Source organism: Natrix helvetica (assembly GCF_964273705.1).
Source record: "Natrix helvetica genome assembly, chromosome: 1".
In the NCBI taxonomy this organism is placed as follows: Eukaryota; Metazoa; Chordata; class Lepidosauria; order Squamata; family Natricidae; genus Natrix; species Natrix helvetica.
Genome location: NC_138548.1, coordinates 242203637 through 242218733, shown reverse-complemented (window position 1 = coordinate 242218733; position 15097 = coordinate 242203637). Strand labels below are relative to the sequence as shown.

General features: G+C 48.0%; 1 protein-coding gene across 13 annotated transcripts in view; it reads right to left on the bottom strand.

The window, feature by feature from the left end:
* Positions 1–732: 732 nt before the first annotated feature.
* Positions 733–15097, bottom strand: part of RBFOX3 (RNA binding fox-1 homolog 3) — a 469732-nt gene continuing 455367 nt past the window's right edge. For 8 of the 13 annotated variants that reach the window (XM_081936818.1, XM_081936819.1, XM_081936814.1 and 5 more), the window contains 7 exons: positions 14687–14747; positions 14043–14096; positions 12152–12284; positions 11034–11073; positions 10130–10194; positions 4783–4918; positions 2127–3211 (listed from right to left, as the gene is read on the bottom strand). In XM_081936818.1, the coding sequence (XP_081792944.1) occupies positions 3167–3211; positions 4783–4918; positions 10130–10194; positions 11034–11073; positions 12152–12284; positions 14043–14096; positions 14687–14747 (534 nt within the window). In that variant the 3' untranslated portion in view covers positions 2127–3166. Of the gene's footprint in view, positions 2107–2126; positions 3212–4782; positions 4919–10129; positions 10195–11033; positions 11074–12151; positions 12285–14042; positions 14097–14686; positions 14748–15097 lie in introns of those variants that run through there. The other 5 variants (XM_081936821.1, XM_081936815.1, XM_081936822.1 and 2 more) reach the window with 3 other exon arrangements.

The following is a 15097-nucleotide window of genomic DNA, read 5'->3' as shown; positions in this document are numbered from 1 at the left end:
TGGAATTTTTAAAAGGCACATCGCATACGCCCAATGCTTTGGAGCATCTAATCAGTGCTTCTCCGCTCTGTCCAGCCCAAGATGGTTGCTGTAAAATTAGCAAAACGAGTTGGGTCAAAGCTGAGCCAATGACCTAAATTGGATTGAAGGGAAGGGAAAAGGATGCAGCAAGACGATTGGGTGGCCTTGACAAATTAGCCAGAAATGTTTTTCAGGAGGTTAGTAGTTTGGGCACATGAACCAATCTTCTGCAAGATTTCTTGTACTGCCTTACTAGAAAAGATTTGTTTTCTGTCCCTGGTTTTCTCCTGTCTGGGATTTTTATCATACATCCTCCTCTTCCTAGAGCCAGAATGGGACAACTTGCTACGGCCAACTCACTGTGGCCAACTTGCCATAGTTAACTCACGGCCGACTCTCTGCAGGACAACTCGCCATGACCAACTTTCCATGGGACAATTCAATGATTCAATTTAATTATTTAAAATAAATCATTATTTTAATTTTGATCTTGCACATTTCATTTTGTCCCTCCTTTGGCATCCTTTCTTTAATGATTCTATTCCACTATGTGTAACTCTTGCCCCGTGGTGAATTGGCCATGGCAAGTTGCCTATGATGAGTTGTCGTAGAGCCTCCTAGAACAGCCTGCCTTTTGCAAATTCCCAGCGTCCTTCCCGTTTGCACCCTTCACCACATTCAACCACCTCCCAATCAAAATCTTGAGCCATCCTCATTGAAGAAAGAAACCTTTATTAATAAATAATAATAGTAATAATAATAATAATAATAATAATAATAAATACTGTTTATTTGAATGGTCACACTTTTGAAGCATATAGAATGGGGTGGGTAGCTAATGCTCCCAGGGTGGGAGAGGGAGTAGCAAATGGGAGGGGTGGGTTGTACAAGGGGGCAGGAGTGGCAAAGGTGGGGCTATATACAACGGGAATAGAAAAGGAGGATCATCTGGTTGCTGGCATGTCAGGAGCTTTAATGCTGAATAGAAAGTGAGGTTTCATGAGATGACTAAGCCAAGGGGAGGTCAGAAGCAGGGAGGAGGCCCTGAGTCCATCTGGCTCTGGGGTGGGGTGGGCGGGTAATGGGACATGCACTCCTCCCATGAAGGGCTGTGGGCAGGGAGGAAACCCTGGGCGGCAGCGGCGGTGGTGGCAGCATCAGCGGCGGTGGTGCAGCTTGGTTTGTGTAGCAAAACGGTTCTTTCTCCGAATGCCCTGGTGCCCAGCCTGGCCCCCTCCCCAGCTGGGGGCTATGCTGCTATCCCTTGCCAGCCACACAGTCCTTGAGGAAATGCTTGCCCAGCACCCTGGCTTCAGTGTGATGGAGGGGGAGGCATTTCTCGGCCCTCCGGAGCAGGGTGGGAGATTCTGGGGGAGACCTGGAGATCTCGGATGTTCTCAGCTCTGAGTTCAGCCAGGCCTCCCTCAAGGACAGCTGCCGGGGTGGAGCTGGCTGCCTTGTGGGCCGATGGGAGCCGGGATCCTCAGGGGGAGAGGAAAGTGCAACTTCTTCAAAGAAACCCCCCTTGAAAACCTGGGGTGCCCATCCACCGGCATACCCCAGAAGCCCTCAGCCTGGCCCTACACCGTACAGGAATCCAAGGCTTGCCGACTTGACCAACGGATGAACCAGCTAAGCGCGAAAACACTGGGAACTTCTGGGATGCAAGAAGCAGGACGGCTAGCCCTGCCGGGCGCTCATGGCGTCTTCTGCGGTCTGGAAGGGCCGCAGGTCTTCAGGAGGGCTGGAAGGAAGACATGATGGCCTGGGGCCTGCAGATTCCAGTCTGTGTCAGTACCTGTCCCTCCTGGTCCCATGGTCTGCAGCGGGGAGGAGCAGGGCACGGGTCTCCTGATGCGGACGGCATTGTGGAGTCTGCGTGGGGCTGCCCTGCCGTCCATCTGTCCGGGCAGACTGTCGGTAGTTGCGCTCCGGCTGGCCTGTCGCTTGGGGCGCATGTGTGGACAGAAGGGGGCTTTCACTCAGTCGCTTGGCTTGTTAGTTTTGTAATTGTTTGTTGCTTTGCTTTAAAAAAAAATGTTTTGTGCCCTTCCTGGTCCCAGAAGGAAACAGCTGAAGGTTTCACTACAACAGAAAACAAAGGCAGAATGTTCTATGGAGCAACCTGCAGGCTGTGGCCTGGGGGGGAAACGGGGCAGGGGGAGAAGGCAGGGAAGCGCTTTCTGCTCTGTGTGTGCTGGTCCAAAATGTTAGATTTGGGAAGTGGGACTCCCAAGTATCTTTAAGCTTTGCAGGCCCCTTTTGTACCCAGCTGTGGGCCCATTTTGCTCAGCAAAATTAGGGATGAGGAATGTTACCCAAGCCCAGCATAGAACTGGTAGCCAGCATTGGGGAAAGAAGCTGGGATTGTTGGAACCCAGTCAGTTCCCTCAGAGACCTACATGCTAGGCCCAGAGGGGACCTGTGGTGTCTCCTACCCGCTGCACGTTCTCCAGAATACTTCCCCATCTGTACCAAGGCCAGCCTAGCAGTCATTTCCCTCACTCATTTCCCAATGGGAAGAGGGGAACTCAGTTTTTCTCCCCTTGCAAGAGAGGGAGAAAGATGCCCCTCTGATCTGACACAGGGCCTGTGTGTCTCCTATGGGAAGGATCTGGGCTGCTGCCCGCCTGGCACTTTTGCCCTGCCTTTGGTGTGAGGGAGAAGAAGGGCCACTGCACCTGAGGGGGACGGTATCCTGAGTTCCTTTGGCCAGAGCCTCTCCTTTAGATGTGTGAGAGCAGAAATGGCCTCACAGGGGCCTCCTCCAATAGTATCCCAAAGGCTGCCATGGGACTTGATCTAACAGGAGAACTCAGACACTGGGCGGCTCTACAGGAGGAAGGGGACTTCCTTGAGGTTATCTTGTTGGGGTGGATGTGTGTGTGTCTTTGTGTGGTAAAAGCAGGCACCTGATCCAGCTCCCTGGCTGGCTGCTTTGCAAAAATGACACAAACATGGCCAATACACCATCAGAGACAAGTGGGAAGAGAGGCATGGCAGGCGGCTTGAGGTAAAGAGATGGGTGATTTAGGCTGCCGAGGGCCAGCAGCAAGGGGGCAGGGGCCCATGTCCACGGGGTTTTGGTTGGATTTCTAAGGAGCAGTCAGTGTTACTACTGTGAGGAGGGTCTGGGTCTGTCTTGCTAGTAGGGAGTGAAGCGGCTGTACCCTCCTCGGTATAGACTAGCCTGCAACATCAAAGACGGAGAAAAAGCCAATCAGTATAAAGGAGAGGCACAGCCCATCCCTGCCCTGTCCTTGGAGCCAATATGGGGCTGGGCACTGAGGCTGGCAGAGAACTTCTTCTAAGGAGATGGGAGCAGTGGGGGGAGGGGGGAGAAGTAAAGGGTGGTGGTGGTTGGACTCAACCTTCCAGAATGCAAAGCTGCCTTGGGGCAGGCTTCACAGGAAAACCATCCAGACGGATAAGGCAGATATGCGTTTTTAAAAAGGAGAGTAAAGTAAAATGGTGCTTTGGGGGCAGGTGGCCTAGCACTTTGCTAGGAATCCTTCCATGGGTAAAGGAAGCAAAGGCCTTGCAGAACCATGCCTCCATTTCCCTTAATCTAGGCAGATGCCTCCCTCTCAGTATTCTCCTCCTTCTGAGGGTTGAGGGGCAAATAACATGGGTTTTGTTATTTGTTAACTAACATTGTTAGTTTGTATTTTAATCTGATTTATATTCTTTCTTTTAAAGTGATGTTAAAGATTTATTAGCTTTCAACATTCCTCAACTGACAAACAAGCTGGAGACTAGTTCCTGATAAGAAAAGTTCGTTAGTACAAATTGGGGGTCTGGCTTATCTCTTGTGAACCCTAAACAACCTTTCTCCTTACAATGTATTCCCCTTCAGACCTCATTTTAATAAACATGTATGCTGTTATCCAGTCCAATCAACTTTCCTCTTTCAGGTTTCTTTGTTATGTTAACTATAAACGGGGATGTAAGCTAAAGATCTGGGTTCCCTCTTTGAACGAGGAATCCCTTTTGTCTGAATATTCTGATAAATTGTAATAAAATGGTCTTCCTGTCTCGGTTTGTCTCATTGGAAAATATGCACACTGAGGCACGAGCCTGAAAAAGCCATATTTGGCTATCAGGGTTCAATGCAAATCTGTATGAGCTGGTGGAACTTCTCGTGGTTATCCCTAGGAAGGCCCTGATGGGCAAAGGTGATGACAGGATGGCTTGAAATCTTTCTCCTCTTTGATGCTGCCTAGAGACCTGTTTACAAGGAGGCATCACTGCAGGAACCAGATGTGGAAGTGTGTTCAGAAACAGGAAGGAATGGGGGGGGGGAGGTGGCTTTGCGGGGGAGGGTCCCTGTGCACGCACACCTTGCTCAGCTCCAACCCACTCCCCCCCCCCCCCCGCATCTGCTCCTTTAAGCACTGCTTCTGAACAGAGGGCCCCTTACACCTGTACAAGCAGCTGCTTGCTTCAGGTGGCTTTTAAGAAGGGCATCGCTTGCTCAGGAAACCTTCCTTTCTATTATGCGCATCCCTGGCAATGAGGGCAGCCAGGGGGAGGCCCCGCCCTAGACGAGGGCTGCTTCTCTAGGACTCTTCCTGATTTAGGGTTTCTCTGGCCCTGGAGAGCTGATTAATAGGGCTGCAGCTGAGATCCGAGTGTCAATGTCCCCAGAGGCATCCCAGATCGTTCTTCCTCTTTTCCCAAGTACCCAACCTGACCGCCCCCCTCCCCCCTCCCCAAGGCCTGGATGGCTATGCACAAAGGGATAGAAGGCCCCATTCTTACCATGGTGCCGATGCTGTAGGTGGCAGCAGGGCCAATAGTGTGGTGGTAAGGGTCTGCAGCTGCATAAACTCTGCCGTAACTAGGAGCGAACACAGGGGGCAGCGTTAGAAACTGAGGAATCGCTGAGTTGCCAACCCTAAGTGTTCAAAAAACCACGAATCAGGCCCCAGTCATCATTAACTTTGCTTCAAATCATGATACACACAGAAGAAACAACAAGAAATGCTCGCTGAGCTTTTAGCAAAGACCCCCGAGTTACTTTTCCCAAGTGGGTGTCCGCTAAATGTGCAAGGACCGTGATGGCGAACCTATGGCACGCATGCCCAAAATGGCACGCGGAGCCATGTTGCCTGGCATGCGCGGCATTGCCTGTTCCCCATCTGGGTTTCTGGTGTGCCTGCCGTACCACAACCACCTGGCCTTTGTGCATGCGGCAGTGCCGGAAACTGGAAGAGCTGGTTTTCCGTTTTCCGGTACAAGGATGCATGCTGGCCAGCTGATCGTCGTGCGTCCATGCACGGCAGTAGCCAGAAAAATAACTAGATGGCACGCATGCATGCGCCAGAAACCATAAGTTCATTTTCTGGTGCACCCATGCCCCCTGGGCAGCTTCTCTTCCAGGTTGCGGCCTCCGACAAGCGTGTGCACACACTCCCTTTTCGGCACTCGGTTCCAAAAAGATTCGCCATCACAATGGTAGGACAGCAACCCCAGCCTTAAAGCCATGCCGCTTGGGAATGCCAGCGGTTGCCGTTGCAGCATTGTTTGCGGGATGCCAATTGGGGAAAGCGACCCAGTAGTAAATTGCTCCAATTCCACACCCCAGAGAGACATCATTTCAAACTATAAGCATATCAAAAAGGAGAGGGTTAGAATTCAAAAACTACATTTTATTATTGACAATCCTCATTCCCTTTTTTGCTGGGATTCAATTTGGGAAGGGAGAAGGAAAAGATCGGCTTCAGGATGAACAAGAAGTCACGGTAAGGATGTCCTTTCCTAGAGAGATACTAATGCCCCCAAAATGTACAGGTTATCCCTACAGCCTACACAAGAAGTGGGCAAGCCTTCTTTGGAAAGTTGGGGGAAATTGGTAGGACAGGGCCCCCAGCTGTGTAGTCTTATGATTGTCCCTTTGAGGTCTGCAAGGAATTTTGGATTTTTCCTTCAGTTCTGTGCATTTTGTACCACAAAAAAAAAACAACAACTACCTTAGTTCTGCTTTTCCGGTTGTGCAAACAGAGATTGTGAAGGTGTGATTTGCAGGGGAGAAAGTGTGTAACCCAGAAGCAGGAAAAGAGTATTTGCTTTCCCAGGAGGGAAGGAATAAAACCATTTGGCAGCCAAAGGATGTGGGGTAGAGTCATCCCAGCTGCAGCTCTTCCACATTATCCTTGTTTAACTTCGTGTGTGCATCCTGCAATTCCATGAGGGCACAGATCACTATTTATTTTAATCAAAGGAGGCGTAGGAGTGCCTGGGTGACTGGGTCGTGCTGATTAGAACTGGTTTTGTAAGGTACACACAGAATGTAAATAATTGTTTCCTGGCTGTGGATGAAGTTGGAGCAAATCTTTTGTCAATATCTTTTGTCAAAAAGGAAGAAATTATGTGAGGATTTTTATGTGGGGGGAGAAATGAATAAACAACCAACAGCTAAAATTTTCGAAACTCTTTGACCAAGAATCTCAAGTGAAGAATGGAATTAACGTGAAGGTAGAAAAACTAACATTCTAAGAAGACTTTATCATGAGAATCCTTAGGATTTCTTATCTGTAAATAATGTAACAGAAGGTAGCAGCGTCTAGCCAGTGCTGGCTGATTTTGAAAAGGCAAACCAGATTGGAACTTGTTATTCTCTGGATGGGAGACCACCAGGAATTCCCAGGTTAGACTGAGAAATCAGAAAGACATTCTAGAATTGGGCACTGCTAATCTGCTTCTATACTGTTGCCAAGAAAACGATGTGAATGTCGTAGAAATCATTGCTTCTGGGCAGTTTGGTTAAGATCAAGAAGTGTGTCCCGGAAAAGAAGCTTGAATCAACTTTTAATCCTGAAACAGCCCTGTATAGTAGGTTAGGACCAGAGTATTAACAATGACCCACTTTACAGGGCTGCAGTGCCTTAGATGGGAAGGGCTCTGCTGAAAGCATCACCATCTAAGACCACACATACATGTTCCTTGTCAGATGTGAATGTTAAATCTGATTGGCAAAACCAGCTTGTCCCAATGCAAGTACTGTGTTTCCCTGAAAATAAGACCCCCCCCCCCAGATAATAAGCCCAATCGGACTTTTAAGTGCATGTGCTAAAATAAGCCCTCCCCCCAAAATACTACAACATAGCAGCAGCCATGAGGTGACCACGCTCACTGCCTCCTGCACCTCAAAAATAATAAGACCTCCCCTAAAATAAGGCCAAGCGCTTATTTCGGGGGTCAAAAGAAAAGAAGACCTTGTCTTATTTTCGAGGAAACACGGTATAATTGTGAGCCATCTTTCAAGGGTAGAAACACGCAACACCCTCAATCCATCAGGAAGGCAGTTGCCTGCCCCCCCCCCCCCGGACGTTCATTAAATGTGTTTTCTGACTTATCTCGTTGGTCAGTTGTTGGGCTTCATTTCACCGTAGGCCAATGCCTCTATTCTAAGGGAAACTGTGCCTGGTGTTGGGAATGATCCTGCTTCCCTGGCCATCGGTTACTGTCCTCCTGACCATTATGCCCGGGGGGGCTGCAGGGGGGGGGGGCTGCTCCCTTCTGACCAGAGGTCTGGACCAGAAAAGCTATACTTTTTTCTTTGTTTTCCAAGAAGAACTGGTGAAACACTGACATTTTTTAAAAAGAAAGCTCACTAGTAGAATAATGAAAGGCTAAGCTTTTTTTTTTTAAAATAACTAGCTGATAACCTGGCGTTGCCCGGGTATTTATTTATAGGTGGAAAATGTCTGGACCAAACATAATTTGTAATGTAGGATTTTCCCCCCTACCAGAGGGAGCACCCTCGTGGAGTACTGTGAAGCCGTTACCATGGCAACTCCACTGTGCTGTACAGTAGAAGCCATTTTACAGCAGTACAGTAGAAGCCATTTTAAGGCACAACAGGCTGCATCTTAACAGAACATATACCCCGAGGGGTATTAGGGGTGTCTTACCCCCACAATATTTTTTTCCAGAGAGTAAGTCATCTGTGTACAAGTTTGGTTGAAATTGCGTGCGGCGTTCCAGAGTTATGCTGGAACGCGCACACATATACACACACACAGCCATTTTTATTTATATAGATAGATTGGTGGAATGGGGAAACAAGGATCTTTTGTTTTTTGTTTAATTAGGTGAAATTTGCAAGAGTTGTGACTCCTTTCAACCGACTAGAAGAATGAGAAAACTGTAGTACTTCTCTTTTCTGGACCATTGGTCCACACGCAAGGAAGGGGCTCATATTAAAAACGTTCCAATGGAAACCAGTAGCCCGAAATATCCCCCATGGAAAGAAAGTAGTCAAGAAGTGGGAACACCCACCATTTGGGACTACGATAAATGCAGCCTGAAGTGAGCACCAGGCCACCATCATGGCCAAAAAGGAGGAAAACTGGAGTGAAATCTGGAAAGGTTTTGTTTCCTGCAGGTTTCTACATGGAAGGCAAGCAATTAAAAGCTGCCATGTGGAAGAAGCCTTAGTTTATAGCTTCCTTTCTTAATGAGGGTACGGCACACTTTTTATGATATCTCCCTATGAATTAACGCAACATATGTGCATTTTAAGTGGAACTGAACAGCTGAATACACACATTGCTTTACTGAGCATGATAATACAAATATAGAAAGCAGGAGAAAGAAACATGTTTCTGAGTAGAATAAAATGCCACTGATAAAAATGTACTGCTCTGCTAGTAATATTTCTTGCAATGGGTCACTCTGCCCCAGTTTTATCCCAATATTTCTTAGTTAAGCACTTTATAATGTATTCTTTCTCATAATATTTTCGCATCCTTCCTATTTATTTACCCAGTTATTACTTTGTTGTGCATCTTTAACCTGCTTTTTATTAACAGCAGAATAATAATCTACCGCTAACCTAATTAAACGACATTTTTTAAAATAGGATGTTAAAAACATGTAAAGGGAGTAGGATGATAAGACAATTGCATGTCAATAAATACCTGATTAAGAAAATAGTCTCTCCCACTTCCCAAATAAAGCTTCCGCAGCCACCACTGTAATAGCTAGGCCTGTGTGAAGAAGTGCTGCTTGGTTTTGCAAAATTGTTTTGGCTTCGATAACTGCAGTGAAAAGGCCCCGCAGTGTGGAAAAGCAACTTTGCTTTGAATGAAATGTCTTTGGTGCATGATCAGAATTTCCTTGGAGCCCAGAGAAGTGACTTCTCCCAGAAAGTGTGCTCCAGCCCCTAATTTTGTGGAGCCACATTGAAAAAGCACTTGGCTGAGTGAACAATCAAAACAAAAAGCCCCCTTCAATGTTTCCTACCCCCCCACTTGTAATAATTGTGTTTAGAAAAGGAAGATAAGCACAAAGGATTAATTGAGTTGTCTTGTTGCCTCCGAGAGACTCCGTTTAACAACATAACCCCTCCAAATGCAGGCCACTTCAATATAGCCATTCATCTTATCAGCATGAATTTCTGTATACTGGCAAGCCAGAAAGCGCACACACTTCAGTGACAAGTATATATAAAAAAAAAGGGGTGGTGGTGGAGAGGCAATGGTTGCTTGTGAAGAGCAGGAGAGGGGAACAAGAACAGGGGATAGGAGGAGGCATTGCTCAGACCAGAGAGTCTTTGCACTGTGTACAAACCAGCTCCCAGTAGAGATGAGTTGCTGCCTGTTCGGCCCAGTTCAGCTGAACCGGTAGTGGAATTCAGGCAGCGACTCAGGCCTGACACGCCCCTGCACCAGTTCCCTCGCTGTTGCTTGGGCGCCCCCATTTTGAATTGTAGTGACTGCGCATGCGCAGTTCACTATACATTGTTCTGTGTATGCGCGCAGAACAATTTACATGGAACGCACGTGCGCGCAGGGCGCATCTTGCACGCAGGGGTTGCAAACTGGCAGTAACCCACCCCTGGCTCCCAGCCCTTTTGAGTGTTGAGGACTCTGCTGCTTTTTTTCAGGGAAGTCTGCCAGGACTTCCAATATTCCCCCTTCCCCCTGGGCAAACCAGTCCATGGGGGTTGGAAAACGTTTCTGAGGGAAAGCAGCGCTGTCCCTTTTCTCCACCCCCTGGTGCATCAGTAGCAATTCCTTAGTGCAGGGCCGCCATTATGAATCCCTTCATCCAAGGGATGGGCTGACAAGGGGACCAGATGCCAAGGAGGAAGATGGCTTACCTGTCGCTGTAAGCTGTTGTTGCCGCTGCCGCAGGCTGGGCGTATCTATAGGCCGCATAGCCCCCCTGGAGTAGATGGGAGAGACGAGCATTAGGGGTGATGGCGCGACTGCAGAAGGGCACATCTTTTGGGGGATCTCAGGTGCTGGCTAGGAGGGAGATATGTACCCACAGACCCAGCCCCTCTCCAATCTCATTAGCATTCCCTGGGGGCCTTGCTACCATTAACCTGCAGAAATTAAACATGCTGAGGAGAAAATGTCACCTCCCTAGCGGGTGGCGGTGTTAACGAGATGTCGCCTCTGATAAATCTGTCAGTGTGTGCCTGAAGTATTGCCCAGAGCACTTTAAATATGGAGGGGAAATGCTGCTGTATAACCCGGCAGGCTGACACCAGGCCAGAAAATAAATCCTGCCCTCCGTAGGAGCGGATGCATCCCTTGGCCCACCCTCACAGGTAGCCTGCTTCCCCTTCTCCAGCTGCCGAAGCAGGCAGGGAAGCGTGATTTCAAGCCTTCCTTTTCCACCCTTAACCTCCCTCAGCTGTCGAAAGTGCTGGGATGAGCCTTGGAAGAGTGATGAGAAAAGCTGTACGGCTTATGGGGGAGGCTCAGAGGCTGCCCAACTGCTGCTGCTGTTTCTCGAGCTCTGGGCCCCCAGGTTGTTTTCCCCACTGTGTTTTGGCAGCCTTGGCTCCTGTTTGCATCACTTAATGAAAAGAGCAAGCAGGGGCGATTTCTCCTTGACAGAACAGCCTTCCTGGAAGGGCCCCGTGCCTGGTTACCAGCAAAGTCTGCCAGGTCTCTGCAGGAACATAAGTACCAGAGGATGCTTTGCCTGGAAATGGGGGGTTGTGGGGGGGGGGGAGAGGATCTCCAAAGGAAACTTTGAAAGGCTGGACTTACATAAATTTCAGCACCGTAGAATCCGTCTTGGTAAACCACTCTGCAAAAAAAAGAAGAATATGGCCGTGACTGAGAGTTACTTTGGGAAGGGTTCACTCCGCAAGGCTGGCTGTGTTCCAGATGGGAACTCTAGAGCAGGCCTCAGACGAGCCTTTGTGGCTCTGGGGTTTGCCCCCCTCCGTTGCTCTTCTCTACTTTGACAGCAGGAGAGGTGCAAACACAGGCGCCATGCAACAGACAGATAGAGCTGTCTGCCTGACAGTCAACAGGGAGGATCATGAAGGTGTTCCTGGGGGAACCTGGACACAGCCGCTCTTGGCTGTGCAGCCCTGCACAATAAGTCACACGCATTCTGTGACAGGTTTTGCTTCATTTTTATCATTTTAAAAAGGATCAGCTTTCTGATCCATAGGCTATAGGATGATCAACAGGAGCTATCTATTCTCTTCCACATGCCATCTAGCGATGCTTCCCTTCCTGCATCCCTCATGTTTGCCTAATTAGTAAAAGAAGCCTATACAACACAAGAAGGAAGATGATCAGCTTCGGAAGGAAGCATGAAAATAAATACGTTGTGCACAGTACACCGGCATGTACTTAATTGGCTTGCATAATTTATGCTGGCCAAGGAAACAGAAAACTCCTGTTGAAAAAGTGGAATGACTGAGGACATGACTTCTCCGGCTGTATGAGTCGACTGTGAAATGTACAGTGCCACCGGGGCAAATTCTCTGCCTAATCTTACCAAAATGGTGGCCCCTCCGGAAATGCCACAATTTCCATAATTTCCAGACAATAGGGACGATCTGTAGGAATCTCTATGGGAAAATTGAGGCCAATGAGAAATCCAAGGATAACTCTGAGTTTTCCAACCATGTGTCCAGAAATCTAGGACAACAGAGACTTTATGTCTTAATCACACAAGCCGAGACGCTTCAGGAAGGAATGTCTTAAGAGTTAACATGGCTTATAATCAACCACAGATCACACTGCCCAGAGCTGAGACACATGGGAAAGAATCTTCTGGGTCTTGAGAAGATTGCACGTATAACTTCAGCCTTTTTTGGGAGTGCCGAACCACCCGTTTCTATAAAGCAGCCTCTCTGCTCAATACTCACGCTCCGTAAGTGGGGATGGGTGGAGGTGGGGGAGCTGCTCGGAACGTGTTGTAGACTGTGCGTCCTCGGCCCCTTAAGTGCGTTCCCCGGTACGCTACTGCAGTTCCTGTGGCTGGATATGGAAAACCGGTCACTGGAGGAGGGGAAGAAATAACCATGAGGACCAGGCTTGAATAGCCCCAAATTTTAAACTCTCTTGTCCATTTCCCCCTTCCCCTTCCAAGAATAAGGGATGAACTTTTCCCACCTCCTTCCTCGGGTATGTTCCTCACAGATAACCTATGAACCCAACCTGTGATGAAATTCAAATGTTTTCACTACCGGTTCTGAGGGTGTGGTGTGGTTTGGTGGGCATGGCAGGGGAAGGATACTGCAAAATCTCCATTCCCTCCCCACTCTGGGGGCAGCCAAAGGTGGCATTTGCTGGTACTCCGAACTACACAAAATTTCCGCTACTGGTTCTCCAGAACCTGTCAGAACCTGCTAGATTTCACCCCTGAACCCAACCCATCAATGCAACGGTCCTTCCTATTTAATGTTTGAGGAGCTGTTACCAAGAAGGGGGAGGGGCTGCCCTATTTTCCAAAGCATCTGAAGGCAGGACAAGAAGTTACGGATGGAAACCTATCAAAGAGGGATCCAATCTAAACTAAAGGGAAATTTCTTGACAATGAGAACAATTAATCAATGGAAGGGCTTGCCTTCAGATATTGTGGTGCTCCATCACTGAAGGTTTTTAAGAGATTGGAAGCCATTTGTCTGGAATGATATGGATTCTCTTGCTTGAGCAGAGGGTTGGACTAGAAGACCTCTAAGGTCCCTTCCAACACTGTTATTCTGTATTTAAGTTCCTATTCCAAATATTTGCCTTCAGGATTTTTACCCTCTGTCAGAATAGAGCTTCAGAATATGACTAAGTCTCAGTTCTAATCACATTTGTTCCCTCTTTTTCACAATAAAACCCAGATGCAGACATAGTTTATTCTCTCTACTTTATCCCTACTTTTACCCAAACCAGTGTCTGAAGCTGGTTATGTGAAGTACAGATGGAGGAATGAACTGTTTTCAAGGACTATAAGATCTACCAACAGAGCCACCTGCTAAACAGAGTGCAAGATGTCAGGGGTGAGGGCTAAACAATGTTTCACATCCCTCCCAATTCCATCAGGATTCATACACCACATTAAACCCTAAACCTAGGCTAATAACCACAGGATTCCTCTACTTATATGCTAAGGCCCAAACAAACAAATGAGATTATGGTTTTATGTGATGGCTGGGTTCATACAACAGGCTAAGAGAGAGAGAGAGAAACTGGGAACCACAGCATCCTGAGCTATAAATTCCATAGGCCTATTTAGCTGTGTTGAATATGTTGTGCAAAAGCATATTAGCTGTGCCAAGAATATTGTGAGACGCACTGAATACATTCAGTGATATGTTTTATGGCGTGTTTATACTACCCTGAATGTGGTTCTGAACTGTTATAATTTGGCCAGTCTAGAACGCTAACTTACAATGGGGAGTCAAAAATCCTCGCCATTTGACTATAAATGACTAAATAATGTACCTCTAGATTCTGGTTGATAGTCTTATCAATCCTAGAGTGAAGTTGTAAGATAGTGATTTGCCTAAAATTGGGCAGAAAGCCCCATGGCTAAGCAGGAATTTTAACCTAGTGTTTCCCAGATCCAGCACCCCCATTCCCTCCTCAACCCCCCCCTCCCCACTCCCCGGCTTTTCGACTTCGATTGCTTTTTTCCTTGTAAAGAATAGCCTGTGACAACCTAGGAATAAGCAAGAGCTAGATTCTGGTAAGAGATTCAGTAGTCCTGCCAGATGCCTAAGAGAGAAACGCTTGTCCATGGATCTGGCCCAATTCAGACATTACCTGCATAGAATTCAGGGCCATAGACGGCACCCACTACGGGGTTCAGCTTCCAGCCTGGTAACAAAGAAAAGGGCAGTCAGAAAGCATTGCTCCTCCCAGTCCTCCTAAACTCTCCCTAACAGGGGAAGCAATGGCATTCGGAGAAGTGGGTTGGACGGAGTGCTAGACTCATTAAGCAGTGGTGAAATTCAAATTCTTTTACTGCCGGTTCTGTGGGCGTGGCTTGGTGGGCGTGGCAGGGGAAGGATACTGCAAAATCCCCATTCCCTCCCCACTCTGGGGCCAGCCAGAGGTGGAAATTTGCTGGCTCTCCGAACCACTCAAAATTTCCACTACTGGTTCTCCAGAACCTGTCAGAACCTGCTAGATTTCACCCCTGCTTTGAAGAGTTTCCATCTGGAGCAGTTGCTTTAATAAGCTGGGTGCTCCACCTCTTGCCATCTTTGTTTCCAGAAATACAACCCAAATCCATGCTTTGCATTTTTTTTGAGACAACACCCCCCCCCCCACGCCCCCTCCACTGGAAGTCAGAATACTTCCCCATTCCCAACCCATAGGGTGGCCTGGAGGAAAGCAAGCTGCCCCCTTTCCAGGAATGCCTGTCTCTGAACTCACTTCAACACCCCCCTTCCTTATTCCATTACCGTTTGTGTAGGGATTAGCTGCCTTTTTGTTTGTCATGACCCGTGCGGTGGCATTGTTGACCTGTTGAGAAACAAGCACCAGGTTACTGATAAGACTTTTGGGGGGGGGGGGTCCAAGTGGAATTCCTCCTCTTGATATCTTGGATTATTGGCCTCCTGAGTCCTAATCTTACAGCTCCTTCCTAGGGTGCTGGCCACAAACAGGAGCTCAACATTAGAACAACTGATGGGCTCGTTGCAAGGGACCACTGCTGAAACTCTCTCTTCCCAGGGTCGTGTTCACAGCTAGCATGCAGGGCCCTGCGCAGGCAGTTTTCATGCATACTAGAAATACCATTAACTGGACAGGCTAAGCAACGCAGGCAAGAAATTAAACCAGTAGAATAAAAGGGTGGGAGTTCCAGCAGAAGA